Consider the following 18,085-nt stretch of genomic DNA (forward strand, 5'->3'; position numbering starts at 1 on the left):
TATCCGATCATTGTCGTATTTAGAGCTAATATTTAAGGTATCCATATCATACATAGGTAAGGTATAAGGTAAGGATCCAATCGTTATGATTTTGTTTTAGGTAGGTATGATTTGATTTTCAAACAGGAGGTCGGGGCTTCAACTCGCCATGGAATTCTTTGTACTCCGTAATGGGTTTTTTATACTCCAAAAATTGAACAAAAAGTTAAATTCAATCCGTTTCCGTTGTTTCATCATGTTTTCTGAGAAAACTGACTTTACTCAAACTTGCCTTGGTACGATTATTGAAGCGAAGTTAGTTTAATCTACCTCATTTCGGAAGCTAAGATTCACTTGGGATCACTAAGCCACAATAGTTAATTCGTGTTTACTTAGGGGACATATTTTTATATGTCCTCTATCAAATTACTTTTTAACAACTTGCTACGTGCTTCGTAGAAGCCTCTACGTCGTAGACCGTAGACCAGCTACGATAAGCTCAAACATATTTTTGTAATAATTATTTCTTCGGGCATTTCATTGTCTCCCGGAGTAATGTTGACTATCAAAACCTTGTTTAGCAAAATTACTTTGATTAAATAGCACAGAAGTCAATTTAATGTTATACATTGTTAAAATTATAACACAAAAATATTACAACAATCGAAAAGTTGCAGAATAGATCTCTGGTACAGCAGCCGGAGGGGCGTGCGGAGTGCGGGAAGGAGATAAGCGGCTTATAGACCGGGACGGAGCCATACGGGCGTCTTGCAAGTGCGAGCGAGACGGACACAGTTTACTATATACAGCTGCTAACTTTACTGCGTACCGTAACATTGGTAGCACTGTAACAAAATGGCGTAAGGTCTTAAGCACGCGCTTCGAGTTTCAACTTTAGAATAGTGTGTAAAGGTTGAAATAAGATTGTACGTGTTTTGGCGGGTAAGTGAATAGTGTTGCCAGAATAAAATAAAAATACATTTTCCAGGGAATATCTACGGTACAAGTAAAGTTTGCGTCGGCTATAGCTATGTAGAGCACAATTTACCGTGGCGTCTAAACAGCTAATTTTAAAAGAACTGGCCGGAGACAAATTTGAAGATTCCTTTTTTAAAAATGGCGGCTGTTTGTGTTTCTTGCGTTTTGCAGTTTGGAAAGTCAAAGTGATAAACTTTCATTCTATGGTATTTATTGTAGGTACGAGTACTTGACAACTTTGTACGATTTATTTTATACGTACCTATTATAATATTTTCATATCAACTCCAACATCAACAACAAGGACATCCAAGATATTTTTGATTACGTAGAGTAGAGTACAAAGTTTAGATTAGACGATATTTTATCCACATACGCTTGATGTAAGTAGGTACTTAGACTACAGACTGGGCTGGAGACCTAAATATTATTGGAAGAAATTTTGTACACAAAAAGCAAGAAGTACCTGTCTAACTAACGTAGGTACCTATTAGGATTATTATATGTATATGTATACAGCTACCTACCTAGAAAATCAATATGTACTTCTATTGTCTTGTGTTTATAACTAGCTTAATGTGTCACATTTACTGTTGTAGGTATATTAACAAATTGGACCCGTAATAGGGTGATCATCGGAAGATCAGCGCTGGAAGTCACCAGCAACCTGCTGAGATGAGGCCATTTCGTGGCACTTCATTCCTTTCTGTCTTGTTATTATTTTGTGTATTTTGTCTTACCTGTGTTCACGAATAAACGTTTATTCTATTCTATTCTATTTTTCTAGCCTTACCTCATTAATCAACGACATGTTAATAACAGAAACTGAGACTAAGCATAAAACTTAATGATACAGCGAGAAAATGTAGCCAGCATCTTTGGTTCCATGCCTCAAAGGCTTATTTTAGATGTAAGCTAGATATTAAGTTGTAACAGAATAATTTGAAGTTTCTGAACGTATTCTAGTATGATATTTGAATTAGAGATAGTGCTTAAATACCGAATATTCAACCCCTCTCTTCGCTGAAATATCCTTTGTAAGTACTTCAAGAGGTACTTACGTACAAATATTACGAAAACTGTTCATCAGTAAAGCACAAATTCGGCCTGATAATCGGCAATATTCAGCCGAATATCAAATCTTCTGAGAAGTGTTCAAATAGATCGAATACAGGCATTTCAAATTTTAGTGATATTTATTTATCGTGACTACGTTAGTAGGATCATTGTGGTAGTTTTTGTCCACACACGGTAACACGGCATAGTAAATGATATGATTATTTTTAATTTATGCTTTTTGCGATATGCTTTAACTATTATTTTTTATATAGATCAGATAAATATGTATGTAATTAACTTACTAATACTAACCCTACTTTTGCCTATATCGGCGCATGGAAAAACAATTTCCGTAATTTGAATACTTAGGTACATAGTGGGGAAAATGCGCTTTGTTGTGTACTATCCTATTAAACCCCGATATTACTCGTGATCCTGATTTCTGGGAGCCAACTAAAAATTCCTGGAATCTAGTACGAGAACGCAACGATTTTTACAAATACTTACCTGCGATTTACGTAATCAATTACCAGGGTAGGTACTCCAAGCCAACGTCATAATCGCTATATCACTCTTCTGTAGTGGGGCAACAGACTAGCACAACTTGCCTTGTCGCGCGCGAGTCCATACCATACATCAAGCGCGACTTTAAGTATGGACTAGCACGCGACAAGGCAAGTTCTGCTAGAGGGTCAGAGGCAGTTAATGCGTTTTCACATTATCCGATCCGATATCGGATGTCGGACCGATAACGGTTTTTAATGGTTTTTTTCCATTGAAATACTTCCGACTTCCGATATCGGATCGGATAATGTGAAAACGGACTTAGGCGTCGCGTGCGAACTAGTACTCTCATGGGATTTCAGTTACATTGCGGGCTGTTGAGGTCATATACAATTTTGCACAGCCATCAAATACCGCAATGTAATAAAACTCGTATGCGAGTTCTCGTACCGTCTAAATGGGCCCTCGTTTCGATTTTCAATCGCCACAGAGCGTCGATGTCAAATATTGTCGTCAACAATATTTGTAAATGCGCGATAAATATAGGAACTTGCAGTTAGCTCAAACTTACTGCCTGATTCGGACTTTGATATACATGAAATATTAGATCTAGACACGACTTCTCTATGTCAAAAGTGATATGTCCAATCCATATCGTATCTAACCTAAGTTTGAATCGGGCTATTAGATTTTTTACCAAATCTTTTTGCGGGCAGCCTGTGTTTTTCAAGATTTGAGTTACACACTTGAGTTTATTAGCAACTCATCAAATTCCATAGAAATTGCTTGCAATTGTGTAAACTCGAACGTTCTACGAATTTCTTTCAATAAAGCAATATAAACTAAACTGTGTTGAAATATTTATTTCTCCAAGTTAAATGCGAGTGAAGTACAGTCGACCGACATTCGAGGGGCTTCTGCCGTCGACCCGGTGTTTGGTTACGGCTAATCTATACGGCGTGCTGCTTAATAATATGTAGAAAATATATTAACGTTGGTGGTAAACAAGCATACGAGCTGACTGATGGTCAGCAGTCTACATAAGCTATGTACCTCTATATCCTACTTTAGACGTCTGCTACTCCAGAGCTGTTACATAAATAAAAATAAATAAATAATAAATATTATAGGACATTCTTACACAGATTGACTGAGTCCCACGGTAAGTTCAAGAAAGCTTGTGTTATGGGTACTCAGACAACGATATATATAATATAAAAATACTTATACTGAGAGAAAATACAACCAGTTTTCATGTTCGTTCAACAAGTTTTATGGTTAAAATAGCGCCTACGTGCTCTTTGGTTCAAAGTTTCAAACAACAAGCTACTTGTCATTTGAATCGGCAATATATTTGAATCAACAAGTCGATTTTATAAAAACAACCTGACACATATTGTTTTAAACATACGTTTGGCTGATTCAAACGGATAAACCGCAACAAGTCGAACTTGTTAAATTCACAATGCAAATTTCTCTCAGTGTAAATACATAGAAAACATCCATGACTCAGGAACAAATATGTATCTGTGCTCATCACACAAATAAATTCCCTTACCGGGATTCGAACCCAGGACCGCGGCGTAGCAGGCAGGGTCACTACCGACTAGGCTAAACCGGTCGTCAAACATGTTGCCGACCCTAAGTGCGTTTTCACACTATCCGATCCGATATCGGATGTATTAGAGCCGATATCCTACATGTGTAGGGGTCATGGGACACAGGCGTGATTGTATGTATGTACATACAATCACGCCTGTGTCCCATGAAGGGGTAGGCAGAGCACATGAAACTACTCAGGTTTCAGTGCCACTCTTGGCAAAGAAGGGGTTGAAAGAAAACGAAACTGTGACATTGCAGTGACAGGTTGCCAGCCTCTCGCCTACGCCACAATTTAACCCATATCCCACAGTCGCCTTCTACGACACCCACGGGAAGAAAGGGGATGGTGAAATTCTTAACCCGTCACCACACGGGCATACAATTATATCCTATACCTACGTATTACTAGTAAATGCGACATCTTTGACATCCTACCTACATCCGATATCGGATCGGATAATGTCGCTCGATCGGTTTAACGCTCTTATTTTTCATCATATCGACTTGCTAAGTCAGGCGTTAGAAAACTTTTAGGAGGAGCCAATAAACACATTCAGCAGTTTTAGAAAATTAAAGGATTAACGGGCCAGCACGGGCACGTGATGTCTTATCATGTTAGTGTGCTAGGACCGCTGGAAATGTTTATTTTGGAAAAGCTAAGAGCACTTGAGTGAGAATATTTATTTTACACCTTCGACCTCAGGTTAAAGTTGCGGGCTTTAAGCCTGACCAGTTGATTTATTCTTATTTAAGTATGTTATTTACTAAGAATAAGAAAGAGGGAGGGAGGGTTAAGAATTTCACCACCCCCTTTTTCCCGTGGGTGTCGTAGAAGTCGACTGTGGGATATGGGTTAAATTGTGGCGTAGGCGAGAGGCTGGCAACCTGTCACTGCAATGTCACAATTTGAATTTCTTTCAACCCCTTTTTGCCAAGAGTGGCACTGAAACTTGAGTAGTTTCATGCGCTCTGCCTACCCCTTTATGGGATACAGGCGTGATTATATGTATGTATGTATGTATTTATTTACGAGCAGTTCCCGTCAACTTTGTACATAGCCACGTCAGCAAATTTTAATGACGAAATAAAACTTACTGAAATCTCAAAACCTACTACTTAAAATTGCAAACGGGACTTAAGGAGCCGACTCAGGCTCTGTGGTTCTGCTAGACCACGGGAACAATGCCGTCATTGAAACGTCGGAGGTTAGTTTTAAAAACATACGTAATAGTCAGTTTCCAATTTTAAGTATGTGTAAAAACCGTGAAAGTATATTTCTCCCACTTCTAGCTCTAAATCCATATCTATAGGTACTAATATTATAAATGAGAAAGTGTATGTGTCTGTTTGTTTGTCCGTCTTTCACGGCAAAACGGAGCGAGGAATTGACGTGATTTTTTAAGTGGAGGTAGTTGAAAGGATGGAGAGTGACATAGGCTACTTTTTATCTCTTTCTAACCCCCCTTACCTAAAATGGGGGTTTGTATGGAGCATTACGCAATTCTCGAATTTAACGCGAGCGAAGCCGCGGGCAAAAGCTAGTTGATTATAAAATAAAGGGTGACAATATTGGTACTATTATTGTAGAAGGGGTAGCCATAGCCTTGTATTGTTACCACTCCCCTGTTGAAACATTACGCTGACAATCGACCATTGTCCTACTTTAGACGGATCTCTAAGGTCAGTTGGGATCTCAGAGCATATAATACTAGACAGGTCTACGTCACTCATACTGTAAGTACATGAACGCTAGCCGTTCATTCGAATGAACAAGTGGCCTGTGTAGTCGCCTGGCACGTACCTACTATTCTTCTGAACTCATTTGTATTCAGTTAAATAAAGCGTAGGTATTTGTCGTTTTACGGGCAAGTGAAGGATCTGTTAAGACGATATGGTAGGGGTCAATTCTCCATACAAACGCTCGCGACTATTTCCTCCCTGGTATTTGAAGATAGAGCAATGATTTTTTCAACACAGATTGTTATTATTTTTATCTGTGTCGGACCGTTTTGATTTTTTTGATATTCTGTTTTTTAAAGATTCTAGAGGCAATCAAAAATTTCCAAAAACGGCCTTTTTCATTGTGACGCAAAAAAAAGGTGTGATACTCAAGATTGGTAACAATTAACCGAAAAAGCTAAACGGTCCGACATTTATTATTTCATTGTTATTCAGATTCTCGAATTTCGTTCCGATTGATTAAGTTTTAAAGGAGGAAAGAGTTGAGAGCAGAACCTCGATTTTAAAGATTTTTTTGAAATATCTTTTGACTGAGTTGTTCTTAATGGAGAATTTTTTTTCAATAAATCTAGTTAATAACACTAAATTAAACTAAATAAATCTAAAATTAAACTAAAGTAAATCTAAACACGGCCCCTATTTTCCTAGTTATTTTCAAAATTGCGTTTCCAAATTCGAAGAACACTCTCATCGTTTGCTCCAAATTAGCCCTCACTACGCTTTGACTGTTATAAAGTTTTGCCTATTCGTCCCGAAATTAACTTATGTGCTTCGCTGCTGCACTCTTTGGAAAAATCAAAATCTTCTTTCACAAATAGATATTATAATTAAAATTTACCTAGAATCCGTCCTAAATATAAAACTCAGCGAGCAGTCTTGGACCCAGGGATCCCTTCCCATCCGGCACGGTGGGTTAGGGATCCGCAAAATTTCCAGTGTGGCATTACCAGCTTTTTTGTCGTCAGCTCATAGCTCGTCCAGTCTCATAGGAAAAATCCTACGAACAAACTGTGAGGCTGCGGGCTTGGCTGACGCCAAAAATGCTTGGTCAATTGCTTGCCCCGGTCAAAATTTTCCCGAATATCCAAATTCTCAAAGGAGCTGGGACGACATTATATGCAAATTGACCGTTAGTTCCCTCCTAGCCCAATCCGACACTGAGGGACGAGCCATACTCCTAGCAGCTGGAACCAGCGAAGCAGGGTTCTGGCTCCATGCACACCCTTCTCCAAATTTGGGCACATTTTTAACCCCCGATACTCTCCGTATTTCAGTTTCTCTTCGTCTTGGGGTCCCGGTCTGCGCCCCCCATCGCTGCCCCTGTGGCCATGAGGTTGACCGACTTGGGCACCACGGCCTTTCCTGCCAACGAAGCGCTGGCCGCTTCTCGAGGCATGCTGCCCTCAACGACGTGATCCGCCGGTCTCTTGCGTCAGTCAATGTGCCGGCGCTTTTAGAGCCGACCGGCATATCTAGGACGGACGGTAAGAGACCGGATGGTATGTCGTTGGTTCCGTGGAATATGGGACGGGTGCTGGTTTGGGACGCAACTTGCGTTGACACACTGGCCCCGTCTCATCTCCACCGAACCTCTGTGAGGGCAGCGGCAGCAGCAGAGGCGGCCGAGAAAATAAAGGTAGGAAAATACAGCGGTCTCGGCGCCGAATATATTTTTATTCCATTCGGCGTCGAGACCCTTGGTCCGTGGGGCCCTTGAGTCTCTTCAAGGACTTATCGAAGAGACTAAGAGACGCCACCGGCGACCGAAGAGCTGGCAGCTTCCTCGCTCAGCGTATTAGCTTGACAATCCAGCGAGGAAATGCTGCCAGCGTCTTCGGTACTATGCCACAGGGGCCGTGTTTAGATTTACTTTAGTTTAATTTTAGATTTATTTAGTTTAATTTAATTTTAATTTTTATTTTATTATAATATAATTGTTATGTGATGTAAGTTTCAATAAAAAAAATTATTCAGTTAATAACACTTGTATATTTAACTAAAATTCTCAAGTTGAAAGGGGCCTTTCCATTTTAGCATTTTCGCTACCGTATCCTCTGAATAATCTGTGCTAGATAGCGTCTCAATTGTTAGCCGCAATGAGCATACAGTTGTCGTTGTGTGCGTGCGTGATCTCTCTCGCTGGTCATGTAGGCGCAGTCGCCACCAGAAATATTTGAGCGGCGCAAAAATATCTATTATATCTTATCTCATGTCGCATTAGAGGAGTGTTCAGATATTTGTACTGTACACAGACATGTAATTGATGCGCGTGTATTGCGCAATAGGAGCGCCATCTACGTTGTCAATATTGATACTTTTTTCATACACACCCATGCGCGGATCCAGGGGGGGGGGGGGCATGGAGGCCATGAGCCCCCCTGGAGCCTAGGTTAGCCATACAAATAGACCACGTGACCCCCCCCCCCCCCCCCCCCCCCCCCCCCCGCCCCCGCCCTCTGGGCACGAAGCTTGATCCGCGCTTGTACACACCTCTTGCAAAATGTTTGCTTTTACCTTAGTTCGATTGTACTTCATTCCGTTGCTAATAGTGTTAGAAAATAAAACAAGAAAATTGTATTTTTATATGCATATATTCGGATTCAATATTTCAATAGCTATTTAATTCATACAACTTAACTTAAAAAAAATACACTGACTCGTATGCACCTAACTTAGCTATGTCCAAGCTTATACCAACACTATAAATTACAATTCATTACATTATACCTACAAATTTGAAATTAATTTCAATTATTTCATCAACTAATAATCTCTGTGATTAATTTCATATTAAATGCGAATTGGACACTGAAAGTGATTTATTTTCAATATAAACTAAGGAATGTGATGATATTTTTGGTGTGATTTTTAAAGGTGAAATACACTGTACTGCGCTTTTAAGCATCGTATAGGTAGATTTTAATAAAACAATAGACTATCCAACGCTGAAAAAAGTAGCACAGTGTGTTTTCCGCCTAATATTTAAAAATACAACGATAAACTTAATAAATCGTCACTACTTTAAAAAAAACTTGTATCTTCGTCTGTCAATGAAAAGAAAATTGTAGTAAGTATGTATGGAATGCATATAGACTTACTGCGTTTTAACTTTGAGGAACACCGTGAGATACGAGATTTTTTAAAAGTAGTGACGAAATGTATCCGGTATTGTTTTTTGCAAATTCAGTATTGAAGAGTTTCCAATAAGATTAAAAAGGTTAAAAAAATTAACCTTTCAATCAACTGTTGACAGTCCACTCAATATAAATTAAGTACGATTACTTTATTTACAATAATAAGAACATATGAAACATATGATCCACAATTGCAAAAAGTAATAAATTAGGAGTATTTAAGTATTAGACAATCACAATTGCCCACTGGTCATAAAATAAATCTTAAATTTAATCTAAACTATATAAGTCACATATACATCCGGACCACACACATTTACAAATTGTCTTTTATCTTTAAAAATAAAACTCTTAACTTATTTACAGGATTAAAACTATATTTATTTTATTTAGCGAGTTCTGTTCTAACATAGCCTATTTTCTTTAAATATAATAAGTGATATGACTCAGGTCTTTTTACATAGGAAGGAGGCAAGTATATGAAAATGAAATCTCTATACATTAAATTAAAGTTAGTGGGTAAAAAACAATATGGCGAATTTCGATACAATTTCATTTAGGCCTTGTTAATGTTAACCAGGGTTTATTCTTTCGTTGATTCTCGTTATTTGGTAATTTTTAGTTCAGCACTTTTTAATTTATTAGTAAATTAATGTTCAAGCGAGAATTGAGATTATCGCTGTCCAGAAGGCTGTTTATTTAGTACCAAAATTAGCGGTACTTTTAAGAAAATTAACAGTATCCGTATGAATAAAGTATCTCGTTAATTAAAAAAAAAGTAACGCAAAAGTTGTCGCTTTAAGTTGATTAATGTGAGAATATTTTAGCGCAAAACGTAATCCCTCCCTCGCTCGAAACTTTAATTTACAAAAGAAACTTCATCTCAATTTCTCCGCCGGAAAACCGCGCGGCTCCGACTTACCGAAAACGTTATTCTTGTTAATGATATGTCCTATAAACGTATAATCAAAACTCTTTAAAAGCCGTTCGATATTCAGTTTAAAAAGTCAAATTTAGAACACGCACCCGAATTTCGAACAGCATTTTAAAGATTGACGGTTATACGCGTCGAGAACAAGAAATAACGTGGAGATAATAAGCACGCTCGGTTTTGCGGCGGCGGAACAAAATAACCTAAGAAAGACTAGATACACTAAACCATGTTGATACCGTACTTCTCCGGGGCGAAGTAGCTGTTCCCGGTATTGGAGAAGTTGGTGATCTGCGAAGCTTGCAGCATGCTGAGGTGGGGGGAGTTCTGTTGGTTCTCAGGGGACTCGGGGCCGGAGGCGAGGATGTTGTGGGAGGGCCAGGCGGAGGGGGGCGAGGGGTTGCCGAAGGACACCTGGTTGTAGAGCTGGTTGCCGTTGGTGGTCAGGTTGTGGCCGTGGTGGCTGCCGTGCGACTGGTTGACGGAGGAGCCGTTGAAATATTCCATCTGTGGATAAAAGGACTTATTTTAAGGAGGATTTTAGGACTTTTGCTCTTTTATAAGTTGTACTAAAAGTTAAACAACTATACATAATTGAGATAGTTTGCAACTTTTACGATATAGTTGCATGCATTTGCATTAGTATTTTTCAGCAATCAAATGAAATTTTCTTTTTACTTGGGAAATTTTCCTGAGAATAGCACATCACTACATATGACTTTATCATACTAGACATTTTTTTAGAAGTAGGTATTTGATACGTTGTGAAAATTAAGACTTTTGGTTATACTATATTTTTTGATTGCAAAAATGTTTTTAATTTAAAAATTTAATTTAATTTCCAAGTAATCGGGCACCTAAAAGTAAAATTAATTTACTACCGTTTTATTGAATTTCAGCTCTAAGAATAAATCTATCACGTAGTAAATCATTTAGTTTAGTATGTCGTAGTAGTAAACGTAGTAAATCATTTAGTTTATGTAAGTATATTAAAAATAAATTAAAGAACCTGTTATTTTATGAATACTGAATTTTAACTTAAAATTAGTAAAAACCAGTAGCGGATATTAAAGCAATCTTTTATTTATTACTTTAGTTATCAACATTTTTTATCGTTCGAAGATAAGCAAGCTAACTTTATTCCTATTCCTATGAATACAAATTAGGAAGCAATACAATTTAAAATGTATCTAAAATCCACCAAAAATTATACCTTTATTATCTTTGATTAGAGCAGTACTATTTTAGCATTACTCAGATGAAGAAAAAAGCCCCTATGCTTCTACAAAAAAATCCACAAAAGTTTTAATAAATTGTCTAACGTGTCTTGCATCAAAAAAGATCAAAAAAAAAATATAGCTACTCAATCGAACGATGAAAGGAATATACTAGACTTAAATAAAGACACTTTAATTGTTCAATAATTAACCTCCAGTTCCTCAAATCAAAATGGATGATAAGGTACACACATGGTTATCCATTTAGATATTAAAAGCGACAAAATAAATTCTTACCTGACTGGGATAATAGGGGGAGTTATAGGCGCCCTGCCCATACCCCTGATGGTGATGCGACGACGAGTAACTTCTTATGTAATCCGAGCTGCCCGGCCAGTGGAAGCTGTTGTAGCTGTCCGGATGGTACACGTTCCCCGGCCCGTTCAGGCTCTGGGGGGTAATTGGAGGGGAGGGGGTGGTCATTATAGAGGAGTTCGACCCTAGAGGCGTCAGGTTCCCGGTTAACCTTGAGCTATACTGGTCCTTTACCAAGCTACTACCGAAAGATTTCTCAGAATAGTCCACCTTTCCGGAGTAGTCGAGCCTTTTCGGGCTGGAGTATAGCTCCTGTTTGGGAGTCACTCCGTACCCGTGGACGTTGGAGTCCTCCTTTCCGCTTAACCGTAAAGCGTCGTTGGAGTAATGGTGGCTTATGGATGATAGTGTATTGTTTTTGGTGGAGGAATCGTAGTTCGGTGCGGATTCTTTCTTGCAGATAACATTGATAGGTGGACTCACTGAAGTAGTTGGGGTAATAGGTAAGTTGGGTGAAGACGTTGCTATACTGGATGTGTTTGTGGTGGTGTTGCTCGAGCTTGTTAAGGATTTGGAGGTGGTGATTTTGGAGGAAGATGAGGTGTTGGAGGATTTAAGGCTGGAGGAGATGGAGGTCTTGGAGCTGGAGGACTTGCTGGAGATCTGCGTGTTGGTCTGCTGCTGGAGCTGCTGCCGGCATTTTGCTCTTCGGTTCTTGAACCAGACCTGTTGGTAAAATGGTTTATTAGGAAAATATATTTTTCAAGACTTGTACTATATCTTTTAGTGAAAGTCTTTATTTTATAATTGTGTGAAATACCGTGTTCTTTCTTAAAGAAATAAATAAATCTATCTATCTATCTATCTACCTCTATATTTGTAGTTAAGTGTAGGTAGTATTTAAAGCAACTATAGTAACAATACTAATAATTGTTAGGGTTCCGTAGTCAACTAGGAACCCTTATAGTTTCGCCATGTCTGTCTGTCCGTCCGTCCGTCCGTCCGTCCGTCCGCGGATAATCTCAGTAATCGTAAGCACTAGAAAGCTGAAATTTGGTACCAATATGTATGTCAATCACGCCAACAAAGTGCAAAAATAAAAAATAGAAAAAAATGTTTTATTAGGGTACCCCCCCCTACATGTAAAGTGGGGGCGGATATTTTTTTTATTTCAACCCCAACGTGTGATATATTGTTGGATAGGTATTTAAAAATGAAGAAGGGTTTACTAAGATCATTTTTTGATAATATTAATATTTTGGGAAATAATCGCTTCTAAAGGAAAAAAAAGTGCGTCCCCCCCTCTAACTTTTGAACCCTATGTTCAAAAAATATGAAAAAAATCACAATAGTAGATCTTTATAAAAACTTTCTAGGAAAATTATTTTGAACTTGATAGGTTCAGTAGTTTTTGAGAAAAATACGGAAAACTACGGAACCCTACACTGAGCGTGGCCCGACACGCTCTTGGCCGGTTTTTACATCATGTATCTGATTGTTATTGGACTAGGTAATTACAATTTTAATATACGTTACAAATTAGCTTAATATGTCAGTGTTAAAAGTGACGTCCATTCAAACAACACCGAAAATTTAGACACTGAAAGATCAAGTTAAAATATTTTTATGCGTTTTTTTAACGATCAAGAGCCCATTTAGTCGGAAAAACGTCTACCGGTAATAAAAAAATTGTGTTTTTTTAATTACACAAAACAACATGTGCACAAATGACTTCGTCGCAGACTAAACAAATGTGTCGCAAATTAAACAAACTACCCGCAGTTCGCGCCTCATGAATCTCGCAAATCGCTGCGCAAACAGGGGCGGTAATGGATACTACTGGCTCTCGGGCACTAATTGGTTTACTCTTTATTGCAGTTCAAGAAGCAAGAGAATAAGGGCGCCTTTCCACCAGAGAAGTGCTACGCTACGTTGCTATGGATGCGTCTGATATCCACCATTAGTTGAACCCGTTCCCACCTATGCTTTGTGGAGCAATGAACATGATTGGTGGAAAGTCAAGGGATACGGAAAAGATATTTAACAAAGGGCCTAGTCAAGATGACAAATTAATAAAATGCCAATTGAACTAAAACAATAATGCATGGATATTTGGATTCACACTCTCATCGGGATTTGACAGTGGTGGATGACTCCAGACCTCACGTTGTCTACACGATTAGACATCATTATCATATCAATCAAGTCACGCTGACTACTCTTTATCGTAGTTCAAGAGCTCTTGCTTGGAATAAGGGATACAGACTGGATGATAATTTTAATAAACGGCCGAAACAAACATTACCAACTTTATAGAATCGCCGATCGAACTTAAGTATAATAAATGCATGGATAGTCATACTTTTCGTCACGACCGTCATCCCAATCTACGACGCCCTTTGACGTCTACATACTTATATTATCACCATTTTAAACGGCTAACCCTTTACGAGTATACCCGAGCAGTGAGCATAGATCTGTTTTCTCTTTCAGTAAGCCAAGTTACCGCCCTAACTTGTGCACTTCATTCGCCAACAATCAAAGGGAAATGGTCATGAAAATACCTACACAAACCAAAACCAATCTTAGTCATGCTTACAAACTAAAGCATGGTGACTTCAACTGATTTCAAGATATTAGGCAAGTCATGAATCAACGCATATCGCTGCGCAAAGCAAACAGGGGCGGGTAATCGATATGTGCTACTGAGGGCACTTGGGTCGCGCTAATTGGTTTACTCTTTAACTAATACAGTTGAAGCCAAAGCGACGTGAGGGATTTAAACGGGATGTGCCTATATTTGATAGTTGACATTATCTGTGAAAGTTCATATCAGCTCTAGCTGAAAAGTGCAACTGATATTAAGTCTGTACCATTATTTACGTCCATTATAAATATTATACGAAATTCTTACACATAGTGACTGAATTCCACTGTAAGCTCAAGATGGCTTGTGTTGCAGGTACTCAGACAACGATATATAAAATATACAAATATATACAAAGAAAACATCCATGATAAGAGTTTTGAATGATTCACGGTTATACGAAATATCGGGAGCTCGACAAAAATCAAAAAGGTAATCACGGTCTATATCCCGGTCAATATAAGTCTAACATCCATGATTTAGGAATAAATGCTCATCACACAAATAAATGCCCTTACCGAGATTCGAACCCGGGTTGCGACGTAGCAGGCAGGGTCACTACGCGCTAGGTCAAACCGGTCGTCAAAGTAATTCTGTGGTGAACTTTAACACGATTTTTGCCAAGATATAATATAGGTATTTTAGCGGGATAGGACATAATCTAATTAAGAATCATAGCTAAGTAACTTGGGGTGAGTATAACTAGTAAAAGTATAGAATTAGGAAGAATAAATAAACTTTTGGTTTTGGTTTTAATTTTTTTTCTTTTTTTTTAATGAACATGAATTTGATAATTTTGCTTAGATTTTAGAAATATTTTGGTTAGATCCCTCAAAAACAATTTAACATTTTGTAGCAAAAATAGTTTATATAGGTGGTAGTAAATATTTTAAAGAATTGTTTAAATATAGATATGTAATAGATCTACGTACCTAGTTTTTATAACAATGGGTTTCAAGCTCCCATATTAGTGAAATGGTAATCCTTCCGCCCCAATTCAAATAAAACATTCAATCGTTTGCTCTTTTCGTAAAAATTACTTCATTAGTCATTCAGGGGGCACAATGGGTACAATGGGGTACAAATGTGCACAATAGGTACAAGTTTGGGGCACTAATCCGTACGGGCCGTCGTGAAGCACGGATATGACTTTGGCGTGATTCGGGATTTTTGAGGTTAGGTTTTGATAGCTATACTTATAGAAGAAGTAGTGGAGGATGAAGCTATATTTAGCGGCGGGTAAGGATAAAAATATACTTCTAAACATGGTAAATTAATTTAAATCACATCCATAAGTACCACGTACGCCTATTGTTTGTAATCAGGCGGAATTTGATGTTTATGCTCTTGGTGCTTATGTGCTTAAGCAGTTTAAGGGTCCACTGAAAATCAACGTCGTGACACTCAGTGCTCCGACACATGATGAGTGCCATCCTCTTTATAACAATAAACTGGATGTATCTGCAAAGATGTAATGTGTTGTTTCGAATAAATTTCATTTCATTTTCATCATTTCATTTCATTTTTTATGGATACCTATGTATGACCTGCCATAAGTGTCCATAACAATAGTGAAGTTTCGGGTCGGTTAGATAGATAAGTTAAAACCCCTGTACCACTTTAAAATGAAATTTAAGGAATAAATTAATAGTTTAAAAAACACTATAAAACACGCTTTTATAAATGCACGTAAAAGCCAAAAATAAATTATGGATCGTTCAAGTTGTCTCTATTTGTGAGCTGAAGTTTAAAAACTATGTGCTTTTAATTATAATATTTGATTGTAAAAGCGTGGGGCGCTGGAACAGGAAAGACTTTTTGTATAACCACAGAATATATAAGTATAACTTGCTGATTAATCAAATTATGCTATGTTACGGGAAGGAGGTTACACAGATTGACGCGCTAACTGGAGTTGCAGCATGACTAGTAGGTTCTACATTAAACAGTCAAATCAATTAAAAGTCAGTGTTCAAAGTAGGTACCAGTTTGTCGAACTCAGACAAAATATGCGCTAGTAGCGAGGAGAGTCGACAGTCACCGACACTTAGAACGCCGCTTTTTTCCGGTAATCAAAGTACAAAAGGGGAAAGTGTCTACAGTGACAGGATGCAGAGTTCTTGTTCGTGGACGAGATATCTTTGGTTCTCTTTGGTAACCCTTAGGCGGCATATGTAAACGTTATGTTCTTATGCAACTTCATTCGCCAGGAAGTTCGAATTAGTATTTGTTTACAAGAAAGTCTTTCCTGTTCCAGCGCCCCACGCTTTTACAATCAAATATTATAATTAAAAGCACATAGTTTTTAAACTTCAGCTCACAAATAGAGACAACTTGAACGATCCATAATTTATTTTTGGCTTTTACGTGCATTTATAAAAGCGTGTTTTATAGTGTTTTTTAAACTATTAATTTATTTTATACTTTTTAGTCATTAATAATGAAATAAATACCTTTTAACATTTATACATAAAATTATTTCAAGTAGGCGGATTTTACATGCCATTTGTGGCTTAACGTGTACTTATTGCTAATTGCTACTTAATAATAACTAGCGGCTACCTTCTTATTACGGTATTATCATAAAAATGTTTATACCTAGTAAGTTATCCGTAAAAGATAGACAATATAGACATGTGCCATCGCGGACTTTTTGAAGACATTAGAGAGACATACTTTCGCCATACATTGTTTTGAAGCTCTCAGCTAGTGGGATTTTGTTTGACTCGATTAGAAAATATTGTCACATTTCAACTAATTCAAACAAAATTTAAGTATTTGCACTTAAGGGTCCGAGCCCCCCTTTATTTGCACTTAAGGGTCACAGGCAAACCATTACCCAACTTATTTTAAATACAACGTTGATCTTTCTTTTATGCGGGGGGCTTTGCCCCCCGAGCCCCCCTTTGTTTGCTCTGAAAGGTCACAAGAAAACGCTAACCCAACTTATTTTAAATACTACGTTAATCTTTCTTTTATGCGGGGGCTTCGCCCCCCGAGCCCCCCTTTTCGTTACTCTTAAGGGTAACAAGAAAACCCTAACCCAACTTATTTTAAATACAACGTTTACCTTTCTTTTATGCGGGGGGCTTCGCCCCCCGAGCCCCCCTTTTCGTTACTCTTAAGGGTCACAAGAAAACCCTAAACCAACTTATTTAAAATACAACGTTGATCTTTCTTTCGTGCGGGGGGCTTCGCCCCCCGAGCCCCCCTTTGTTTGCTCTTAAAGGTCACAAGAAAACGCTAACCCAACTTATTTTAAATACTACGTTAATCTTTCTTTTATGCTGGGGGCTTCGCCCCCCGAGCCCCCCTTTTCGTTACTCTTAAGGATCACAAGAAAACCCTAACCCAACTTATTTTAAATACTACGATGATATTTCTTTCATGCGGGGGCTTCGCCCCCCGAGCCCCCCTTTGTTTGCTCTTAAAGGTCACAAGAAAACGCTAACCCAACTTATTTAAAATACAACGTTGATCTTTCTTTCATGCGGGGGGCTTCGCCCCCCGAGCCCCCCTTTGTTTGCTCTTGAAGGTCACAAGAAAACGCTAACCCAACTTATTTTAAAAACAACGTTGATCTTTCTTTCATGCGGGGGCTTCGCCCCCCAAGCCCCCCTTTGTTTGCTCTTAAGGATCACAAGAAAACCCTAAACCAACTTATTTTAAATACAACGTTGATCTTTCTTTGATGCGGGGGCTTCGCCCCCCGAGCCCCCCTTTGTTTGCTCTTAAAGGTCACAAGAAAACGCTAACCCAACTTATCTTAAATACTACGTTGATCTTTCTTTCATGCGGGGGGCTTCGCCCTCCGAGCCCCCCTTTTCTTTACTCTTAAGGAACACAAGAAAACCCTAAACCAACTTATTTTAAATACAACGTTGATCTTTCTTTCATGCGGAGGGCTTCGCCCCCCGAGCCCCCCTTTGTTTGCTCTTAAATGTCACAAGAAAACGCTTACCCAACTTATCTTAAATAC

At 38.3% G+C, this 18,085-nt stretch overlaps 1 protein-coding gene across 1 annotated transcript in view; it reads right to left on the bottom strand.

Moving 5' to 3' along the window:
* Positions 1–8,434: 8,434 nt before the first annotated feature.
* The window catches only part of LOC125237061 (homeobox protein OTX1 B), an 82,283-nt gene continuing 72,632 nt past the window's right edge, over positions 8,435–18,085 (bottom strand). Inside the window, exons 4-5 of the mRNA XM_048144004.1 lie at positions 11,442–12,185; positions 8,435–10,434 (exon numbers count right to left, since the gene is read on the bottom strand). Of these exons, the coding sequence (XP_047999961.1) occupies positions 10,150–10,434; positions 11,442–12,185 (1,029 nt within the window). The 3' untranslated portion in view covers positions 8,435–10,149. The remainder of the gene's footprint in view (positions 10,435–11,441; positions 12,186–18,085) is intronic.

This window comes from Leguminivora glycinivorella, chromosome 20 (genome assembly GCF_023078275.1).
Source record: "Leguminivora glycinivorella isolate SPB_JAAS2020 chromosome 20, LegGlyc_1.1, whole genome shotgun sequence".
In the NCBI taxonomy this organism is placed as follows: Eukaryota; Metazoa; Arthropoda; class Insecta; order Lepidoptera; family Tortricidae; genus Leguminivora; species Leguminivora glycinivorella.